This window comes from Lampetra planeri, chromosome 7 (genome assembly GCF_965212315.1).
Source record: "Lampetra planeri chromosome 7, kcLamPlan1.2.h2, whole genome shotgun sequence".
Classification (NCBI taxonomy): Eukaryota; Metazoa; Chordata; class Hyperoartia; order Petromyzontiformes; family Petromyzontidae; genus Lampetra; species Lampetra planeri.
Window position 1 is genome coordinate 4,813,527 of NC_136113.1, and position 10,954 is coordinate 4,824,480.

The 10,954-nt window shown below is 52.6% G+C and overlaps 1 protein-coding gene across 1 annotated transcript; it reads left to right on the forward strand.

Annotated features, from left to right (window-relative positions):
• Positions 1 to 430: 430 nt before the first annotated feature.
• LOC144719820 (prostaglandin E2 receptor EP2 subtype-like) lies at positions 431 to 10,267 on the forward strand. Its single transcript, XM_078596040.1, has 3 exons — positions 431 to 1,683; positions 4,013 to 4,700; positions 7,019 to 10,267. Exons 1-3 carry the CDS (start codon positions 1,487 to 1,489, stop codon positions 7,817 to 7,819), a joined length of 1,686 nt encoding a protein of 561 aa, XP_078452166.1. The 5' UTR covers positions 431 to 1,486; the 3' UTR covers positions 7,820 to 10,267.
• The last annotated feature ends 687 nt before the right edge of the window (positions 10,268 to 10,954 follow it).

Consider the following 10,954-nt stretch of genomic DNA (forward strand, 5'->3'; position numbering starts at 1 on the left):
GGCTGTAAGTGCTCTCTACGGCTGTACTTTGTTTCGGTCCAGAGGTCTTCTCTTGAACGACTAAGCTTTTGATCTCAGCGGGTTATAACCTGGTTATAAGTAAAGGATTTGCACACGCACAGCATCACACAGACCTTAACAGACTGTTGGGGCAAGTCCTGTTAGCGAGCACCTATGAAGGACGGCACGGCACACGAGGGAGTGAGTGGCCAGCACCACGCCCGACCGCCTTTGTCTCCCCATTGGCGATGTTTACACACCGCACCAGGTACTCATTTGAGGCTGAGTCGACCTAGGGGAGGCCCGGGACCGGTTCAGATAATCGTCACTGGGTGTTGGCCGTGAGCGGGAATCGAACCCGGGTCGCTGGGTTCATAGCGCAGCGTAGCGCTAACCGCGACACTACCGCACACTCACGCACACACACACACGCACACACACGCATAATCACACACACGCACACACTCACGCACACACACGTATAATGACACACACACGCACACATACGCATAATCACACACACCCACACACGCATACACACACACGCACATACACACACACACGCATAATCACACACGCACACACACGCATACACACACACGCACATACATACACACACGCATAATCGCACACACACGCACATACACACACACACGCATACACACACACGCACATACACACACACGCATAATCACACACGCACACACACGCACTGCCAGTTCCCCACGTCCGGCGTAGTGGACGGCTGAGACGCAATGGAAATGTGTGGCGGTTTCCAAATCCCGGGCCGGATTACTCACAACCGAACTTGGTTCCCCACGCTCTGGGGCACGGGAAAAGGGGCGGGGGTGAGAATGTGGGAGACGGGGAGGGCGAGCGAGCGAGCGAGCAGAGCAAGAGACGAGAGCGCTGTGGCGGGAAGAGCAGATCTGTCCCTCGGCGATGCTGGGATTGAACAGATCCCCGCTGGATCCTGCACCTTCCCACGGGATTTACAGAACCGGAGCGACGCACTGGACCGATCTGCACGCCCCACCCCCCAGACCACCCCCGCCCGCCTCCATCAGCGTCTCTCCTCGTGCGTGAAATTCAATCCATGCGGCGCGGAACCGTCTGGCACCGTCCGTGTCGTCGCTGCCGTCGCTGCTGCTGCTTCTGCCGTCGTCTGGCGAGCTGATCAAACAGGGCGAGCTGCGCATTCGCGTTTGACACGCGTTTTATACGACTTCAGCTACGCGTTACACTGCGTCTGAATGCAGCCGCTGGTCGATATGAAAGGCGCCTCTCTCCGCGATAACCCGGGCGGCTCCGCCCGTGCCCGGCTGAGTCGCGACGCGTCGTGACTCGCCGCTGTCACTTCTCAAAGCGCCGCTTCCAACGGGGAAACAACACGGAAGAAAGACGCGGAGAGAGGAACAGAGAGACGGAGAGAAAGAGAGAGAGGCTATCACGAGTCTGACTGCCGAGGCTTGCGTCTCAAGTCACCATGGTGTTCGAGCGGAACAGCACTCACATCCTTCCCATGCACACGGTGCGCACGTGCGCGGTCATGTTCTCCGTGGGTCTCCTCGGCAACCTCCTCGCGCTGGCCATGCTGATTCGCACCGCGGGCCGCTCCTGCATCAGCTGCAGCGGCAGAGGCGGCAGGACCGGCACGAGCGGCACCTTCAGGGCCGCCTGCGGGTGAGTGATGAGCGCGCCGAGTGGGACGGGTTGGGAGCGCGTGGCTGACACGTGGCGGTGTTGGGGCGCGTTTATGAGATCACAGCTCTGTTTAGATTGCTGGTGGACCGCGTGGACCAACCTCCAAGGTACGACTCCAACACCTTGGTTCGGAATGGTCGCTCGGCGCATCTTTGCGGCAAGACTTGGTCAAACGTGTTGCGCTTCAGTCAGTCTGTAAAATTGATCTACGGGACCCTTTTTGGTACGTTGAACTTCTTTCGCGCCGTACGTAGTCACCCGTGATAAATCGGAGGTGGAGATATGACGTGCTGCAAGACATGCGCAGGGCTGCGAGTTGGGCGCGCGGACGACAGTACAGCAAGTGGGTTGACGAGCACGTCGGCCGAGAGCGGATCTGTTCGGCGCTATCCCCTCGTCAGCGCGGTGGGGCTTCCCCGGCTTCCTCCCGATAGACAGCAAGACACCTCCTCTCCTAGCCGTATACTCAAAGGGGATTGGCGAAAAAAACATCGCTAAGGACCATCCAAACTTTCGATTTAAAGCTTTCGTGGCTGCAGGGATTCATCTTCTTGGTTCTTTCGGTAAAGTCACGTAGAAGGGAAGTAATACAATTATAAAAATAAAACATAATAAAATAATTCTCACGATGTTTCCGCCACAACGCAAGCAACCGTCCTCAGGTGAAGACCAGGTCTGTCGGGGAGACAGCGTCTGACAGACCTGGTCTTCACCTGAGGACGGCTGCTTGCGTTGTGGCCGAAACATCGTGATAATTATTTTATTATGTTTTATTTGTATTATTGTATTACTTCCCTTCTACGTGACTTTACCGAAAGAACCAAGAAGATGAACACCCAGACTGTGACAATGACTTGGGACTCGGAAATAACTTCCCCAGTCGCGTTGCTCATGAGCATAGCCGTCACAATCAGCAGCATGTGGCGCGCGAGTCGATCGAGTACCGGAAGTATCACGCGCACGTGGCATTGTGGGGGCCGCGAATCACGCAACTGCAGTCACATGCGGGGGGAAGTATTGGCAATGTCTAAGACTGAAACAGGAAGATTTCCCCACAAATCTGGCCATCGCCTGACGATGCTGGTTGTAATTACTGGCGAAACGTCGTACTCCGATTGTAAATGTTGTGGGTTTACTCTCCAACACACCGGTTAGTGCTGCACTGGTAACGAAATGCCACGTTTTGTTTACGTGACAACCCCTGACTAATTGGCTGTGTCGGGTGGTGGCGGGTTTAACGACACATTTATATTTACGCGATCTAACCCCCCACAAACCTCAATTATGGCTGATATTTGGTTCCAAAAGCCTCCTCCTACTACTGCTACTTGTAAAAGTGATCAGCAATAAAGCGAGTTACTGTGTTCTTAGGTTTTTTCGGTAAAGTCACGTAGGTAAAAAAATTAAATTAATAAAAGTAAAATAAAAAATAACATAATTTTTATTTTACTTTAATTAATAAAAGTAAAATAAAAAAATGAAATATTTTTTATTTTACTTTTATTAATTTAAATTTTTTACATACGTGACTTTACCGAAAAAACCTAAGAATATGAATCCTTGCAGTCACGAAAGCTTCAAATCTAGAATTACTGTGTTTTGGGCCCGCGATTGTTGCGAATTCAAATCCCGGGGTTGGGAGTTGTTGACTCACAGCTATCACACCCCCGGGGTCATTCCTAATTGGTTACACCTTGTCGCTGGGTTGTAAAGTCACAACCGGTGGTTGTACAACTGGATGCGTTCATGCGCGTCAGGGGAATGTGGAATGAGACAAGGAACCGAGTTGCAGCGGCAACGAGATTCATTTCTTCGGTTGTGTTTTTATTTTAACCTGACGCTTGCCACCACCATCACTTCTGCTATTATCATCACCACCATCATCATCACAATGACCACCAACCTCCATCAACATTATCATAGTCACCTTCCCCCTGTGACCATCATCACAAACTGCATCGCCATCACCACCAATACTGTCGCTGCAACAATTAACTCGCCACTTTCTCCACGAATTAACCAAATAACCTGAACACCACTTCCAACACCACCACGATCATCATTATTATTGTTTTTGTAATACATGATTGTTAATTGTATAAACGCGTGCCGTGTAAGTTACAGATTTGCATCTATCTGTATACTTGTTTTGCTGTGCACGCGGTCAATCGACAGCACCTTGCAATGGACACGACCCCTTGCAAACGAAATGTTCCGTCTCAAGGTTTATCCAGGTGACATTTAAATGTTTAACACCACCACCACCCACTGATCAACCACCACCTTCCCCCACCACCACCACCATCAGCAACAACAGCAGCGGCGACGGCAGCGGCCGTGAGCTGGGTGCCTTCTACACCCTGGTTCTGGCCCTCACCGTCACCGACCTGCTGGGCACCTGCCTCACGAGCCCCGTGGCCATCACCGCCTACGGCCGCAACCTCACGGTGCCCGCGCTGGGCGGCGCGGGGCTTTGCACGTCCATGGCCGCGTGCATGCTCTTCTTTGGCGCCGCCACGCAGGGCATCGTGTGCGCCATGGCCGTGGAGCGCGTCCTCTGCATCAGCGTGCCGTTCGCGTACGCGGGCAGCGCGCACCGCGACGTCGTGCTGCGCGTCACCCTCGGCGTCATCTTCGCGGGCGCCTCGCTCCTGGGCGCCGCTCCCCTCCTGGGCATCGCCGACGCCGTGGTCTACGAGCCGGGCACGTGGTGCTACGTGGACATGCGCCCTCGCGGCGGCCGCGACGGGGCCGCGTTCCCGCTCGCGTACGCGTCCGTCATGGCCACGCTAACGCTCGTCACCGTGGTGTGCAACGCGTGCGTCATGGTGACCCTGAGCCGCATGATCAGGCGCAAGAGGGTCCTGCAAGCGGCAGGGCCCGGCGGCGCGGCCGGAGCTCGCGAGAGGCGCCGGATGCACCGTCAGGAGGAGGACAACCTCACTCTGCTCGTGTCCATCACCCTCATGTCGCTCGTCTGCACCACGCCGCTCACGGTACCCCGCTGGATTTTTAAACTGCAGCCGGCTTCAAGAAGATGGAGCCAATTTCAAAGCAGTACTGATTTGAAATGTCATTGAAATTGGGTCCGTCTTTTTGAAACACCCTGTATTTCCCGCTTTTTTTTCTCTTCATTTTACCTCGGTAAAGCCCACCGAGGTGTATAGCTCTTTTTCAGAAGCGACCTGGCTACAAATGATGGCTCAACGAAGTGGCTTGTCGTGTGGAAATTAATAGCAGCCGAATACTGTAAAAGCACGTTTCGAAATGTTGAGGAAATAACCGGAGGGCCCGGAACAAAATACACGCGACCAGGGGGAGAGACGTACAAACAACTTGCTCTATACACCAGGCCAGGGAGATAACATCTCACCACCGCTCGTCCGTGTGTGTGTGTGCGCGCGTGTGTGTGTACGCGTGTGTGTGCGTGTGTACGCGTGTGTGTGTGTGCGTGCGTGTGTGTGTGTACGCGTGTGTGTGTGTGCGCGTGTGTGTGTGTGCGCGTGTGTGTGTTTGCGCGTGTGTGTGTGTACGTGTGTGTGTGTACGTGTGTGTGTGTGCGTGTGTGTGTGTACGCGTGTGGGAAGCGGCGGTGTCGTGGTTAGTGCGCCGCGCTACGAACCCGGCGACCAGAGTTCGATTCCCGCTTACGGCCAACACCGGTGACGATTATCTGAAATGGTCTGGGGCCTCCCCTAAATCGACTCAGCCTCAAATGAGTACCTGGTGTGTAAATATCGCCGTTGGGGAGACAAAGGCGGCCGGGTATGGTACTGGCCACCCACACCCCAGCGTACCGTGCCGGCCTTCATAGGTGCTCGCGAACAGCATTTGCCCCACAAGTATGTTAAGTTTATACGGGGGATCTTTATCTTTGTACACGTGTGTGTAGCCCTTTTATCAGTCTAAATGTTGGTTATTGTTTATTTATTTCTAAACCAGCTCACACAGCTCGCCATCAGTACAAATAATATATCACCGGTTCCTTCCGATGAAACTGTGGTCCTTACGTGAGTGCCGTGACAGATGCACGTCACTGATGGTGGTGGTGGTGGTGTAGAGAAGCCGGAACGGACGAGGCAACTTTATCAGCGCCAGACACCCAACGTGAATGAGACTGCATTGCGTCTGAGTGCCCTGACACTGGTCAAGGCTGCTTTGCCCTCCAGCACCCCCGGGTCGCGTTGTACACTAAAAATGCAACACCGTGTTGTGTCCGCTAGGCGGCACCACTACCACACAAGCCAAACACAAAGCGGTTCCTAAGAAATGAGTTTTCAAGATTTCACCTTTCCGTCTAGATTGAAAATGAATTTGTTTAGAACTTCTGTTGTTGTGCTTAGTTTGCAATCCTTCCCCCGCTCCTCCAAATAGCACCACCTGTGCTCAAGATCGGCCTCCGTGAAGGAGGCTCGTGAAGGACGCTAATGAGAATCTAGAGGCAGTCGACCTCCACAACGGAGGGCAGAGGAGCGACGCTCTCACGACAACGAGCGGAGCGCCGGACGGCACAGTGGGGGGGGGGGCACAGGTGGTGCATCTGTCAGTCATCTCAGTCAACCCATGACACCTCGGTTTGCCCCGTGACCTCCTGCCAGCGGGCCTTCGACAACTCCACGTGGTTTCAAAGTTCACTTAGCCACGTACGGTGCGAAAAAAGGTCAACATACATACACAGCGCGCTGAATGTGATGAATATTTTCTGTGGCTCGTCAACCAATGTAGAAGGCAACGTTTTTGTCAAGGAACATTTCAAGTAAAATCGCGGCCGTGTTAAAGACGAAACAGGAATTCACGGAAAAGGTTTAGGAAAAACGTGGAGACAGTGCCACACCTACAATTTTTTGTTTTTACATTATTACATCTATCCTGTATACTTAAGTAACCGTGACAAGCTACCGTTAATGCCTTTTTCCTAAAAATATATAATAAAGTGGCTAAATTAAATTAAATTTGGGACGCCCATTCCGGCTGCCCTTCTTCTGTAAGTCGAGCGCTTTACTCGCCGCACCGCCTGATCCAGGGGTCGGCAAACCCGCCACTCCGGAGCCGAATGCGGCTCTTTACGGACCCACCGTCTTGTGCTCACGTGCATTGCAGCTCGTGAAGTATTGAGTGTTATTACCAAGTTATATATATAAAAAATGGCCCTTATTATTTCGGTTTGACCAGATGAGCGTCAGCCTACCGCAGCTCAACATCCGAGGGTAACGGGCATCACAGAGGATTCGCGCAGCGGACAGACCCGCGCTGTTTCCCCGAGCTCACGGGATCCGCCGTGCCCTGCACCCTATCCCCCCCCCCCCGACCGCAGGTCCGTGCGATCGTCAACGCCGTGACCTCGAAGTCGGACTACCACCGGGACCTCAACGCTCTGCGGCTGCACGCCTTCAACCCCATCCTGGACCCCTGGATGTACCTGCTGGGGCGCCATTCGTTCTTCGTGCGTCTGCGCCGCTTCGTGCGCCACCTGTGCGGCTGCTGCCCGAGGCCGCGCCGGGGGAGAGAGGCCCCGGGGAAGGTCTCCCGCAGCGCCGCGTCAGGACTCCGCAGAGCGCTCGCGGACACGGGGGCTGAGAGGGGCCTCGTGTCGGCTCGGCGTGGCGAGCAGCAGTCGCTGGAGCAGCAACAGCAGCCACGTGATCCAAACCATCATCCTCAGCGGGAACACACGGAGCAGCAGCAGAATCAGCAGCAGCATCAGCCACGTGATCCAAACCATCATCCTCAGCGGGAACACACGGAGCAGCATCAACAGCAGCAGCAGCAGCAGCGTGATCCAAACCATCATCCTCAGCGGCAACACACGGAGCAGCAGCAGCAGCAGGATCCAAATTATAATCAGCAACAGCAGCAAGTGCAGCAGCAACAACAATCCCATCATCAGCAGAAGCAGTGGCAGTTGGGGATGCTGGGGCGGAATTGTCAACTGCAGCAGCAGCAGGTACAGCTACAGCAGCAGCAGCAGCAGGTACAGCAGCAGCAGCAGCTTTGTCATTTGCAAAAGCAGCAGCTGCAGATGGTGCCACATGAACAGCAATGTCTAGATAAGCAACAATCTCATCAGCAACAGCAGCATAAACAGGAACAGCATCGTAATCTACAGCAGCAGTAGCAACGGTCGAGGCGGCAACTGATGGAGTAGCACAGTAATTTGCTGCACGTCAATGATCAGCAGCAGCAGTACGAGCTACCTACTCCTTCTGCTCGTGGTGCACGGTACCCACCAGCAGTTGGTGAGAGTACTTGGCTTGTGCCTCCTCTAGGTCGACTCAAGAGTAAAGTTAGCAATTGCTTGCAGTGTGTTCAACACTAGCACGAGAGAGACAAAGGTGTCCCCGTGTAGGCGTGCGTAGTATTTGCCACACCGCACCCCCGTGCTCTGAGCCAGCCTCAATAGGTGCTCGCTAACAGAACTTACTTCTACAATCTATACGGCTCAACAGAATACCTTTCAGATCCCGAGATATCTACACTGTTGGAAGAAGGCTTCTCCGTTCCGTCGTAACCCCGCACGGGTCCTACGATGCCACAATCCATCTCCCTTCTCAAAATCAACTGATCTCATCACTCCATCTTCGCAAGGATCAACGTCTTTGGCGAGCTGGTCCATCACCATCATACCCTCTAGACATGACGTGCCCTGCCCAGGCCTGCTTACTTTTGTATTATTATAGCAGTCATTTGTGCTTGTTCTTTGATCCATGCGTTCCTCTCCCTGGCTCTCATTGTAATACCCAGCATGCATTTCTCATTGTAATACCCAGAATGCATCTCTCATTGTAATACCCAGCATGCATCTCGCATTGTAATACCCAGAATGCATCTCTCATTGTAATACCCAGCATGCATCTCGCATTGTAATACCCAGAATGCATCTCTCATTGTAATACTCAGTATGCATCTCTCATTGTAATATCCAGAATGCATCTCTCATTGTAATACCTAGCATACATCTCTCATTGTAATTCCCAGCATGCATCTCTCATTGTAATACTCAGAATGCATCACTCATAATACCAGAATGCATCTCTCATTGTAATACCCAGAATGCATCTCTCAATGTAATACCCAGCATGCATCTCTCATTGTAATACCCAGAATGCATCTCTCATTGGAATACCCAGCATGCATCTCTCCACGCTTCTTTGCGCCCTCTTCATAATCGGTCACCAATGCCTTTGGCAGTGTTCCCACCCGCAGGGTCATTGCGAAACTCTCCCCGAATTGAATGTCACAATTCACCGCTCATCCCGGTACGCACGCACACACGATGGGCCAGTCGACGGACGCCGCACGCCCGAATCACCGAGCCTGTCCGTCGCTAAGGGTTGTGAGCGTACGCACGCCAATAAACAACATCCTTGACGCCGGACTGACCGTCGCCAATACGAAACAGGCCCGGGGCGTGTTCATAACTCGCGGATAACAACGCCACCCGCATGACATGAGGGATGGGGTGGGGGATAAGGTCAATGGGACCTCATCCTCCTCCTGCCACTCATCTGAGTAGGGGGGGGGGGTGAGTGGGAGGATGGATGCGAGGTGAGTAGCCGGTAGAGTTGAAGGAAAAGCGCCACGCGGGATTCGATTACCTTTTTTCCAGGTCACAGGAGCCCCTCCACGCGCGCGTCGCTTTGCTAAATAAACACGCGAAGGGGGCGAGACACGCGTCTGCCACTTCTCTGCGCGTGTCTCTTTTTAATGTGCAATATGTCGCAGCGCATGATGTTGATTGTTTCATGGCCAGCTTTCTAAAAAGCACTCCAGCCCGCCTGCTCGCTCCTCTTTTTTATTTGATAAATGTGATCTCCATCCGCCTTTGATAATCGCCAGTGACACTGTGGCCTTCCGATGAAAAATTTAATAACAGGAGACGTTTCGGGCAATGGTCCTTCTTAACATGCACAGAGACCAGAGAGGTAGAGTGGAAACGAGTTCCCAACTCTAAACGTCGCCTGTGCTCTACTTTTCCGTTAAGGCCACGGTGTTACGAACGAACGTTAATGCCTAACGTGTTAAGTTATTTGTGCATCACTGCCGACGCAGCAGCAGCAGCTGCATCGTTTAATAATGTAATGTATTCAACAGTTACGCTAGACCAGGGGTCGGCAACCAAAACAACAAGATGTTTATTTCCCAATTCAATAAAAGTAAATACGATTTTAAGAGCCGCAATGCACCGTGGGTGAATACGAGACGGTTGGCCCTGCGCCCGATGTACATCGTCCACAGCAGTGTTTCCTCCAACACTCAATTCTCCCCACAGTTTATATTATTTGAATAAAAGGCTATGTACATACCGATATTCGTACGTGTATGTGCACGTGGAATTTCTCGTATTTTGTACGTATAGTATTTATACCGTAGATGCAAGTACAGTGTGTGTATGTATATAGAGAAATGTGTTTAAAATGTACACGCGTAAGTTAGTGCGAGCGTAGAGTCGTGTGTAGTGTGTCTGTGTAAGTACGCTTACATGTGAAGTATTGGAAAATGACGGCAGGAAACTCCTTGACGGGAACACACTTCTTTTATTAAATCTTGACTTGTAACGATACAACGCGTGGCCTCTCTTCTTCACAATGCGGTCACCATACAACGGTACAACTCGTGACCTCTTCTCTCCACCCTACGCTTCTCTTGACTCTCTTAGATTCTGTGCTGCTGGCTCTCTGTGCCTCGTGTAGACTCCGCGCCTCGGCTACACTCTTCTCTCGTCTCGTGTAGACTCTGCGCCTCTGCTACACTCTCCACTCGCCTCGTGTAGACTTTGCATCTCTCTCTGGCTACACCGTATGCATACTCGGCTCGTGTAGACCTTTCTCTCTCTCTGGCTACACCGTATGCATACTCGGCTCGTGTAGACCTTTCTCTCTCTCTGGCTACACACTATACATTACTCAGCTCGTGTAGACCGTTCTCTCTCTCTGGCTACACACTATACATTACTCAGCTCGTGTAGACCGTTCTCTCTCTCTGGCTACACACTATACATTACTCAGCTCGTGTAGACCGTTCTCTCTCTCTGGCTACACACCTATACCTTACTCTCCTCTACTCTCCATTACTCTCCTCTCCGGGCTCTATCTCTGCACCTTCGTCTTCATTCTTAGATGGTTCCACTTCTGCCCCCCTACTCCTCTGTGCATCACCTTATATATCTCTTCTTCCCGGGAGACGGAGCGGATGCGGACCTCAACGTCGGCACCGCTCCTCAGTTACCCAATCACCACGCGCTATCTCTACG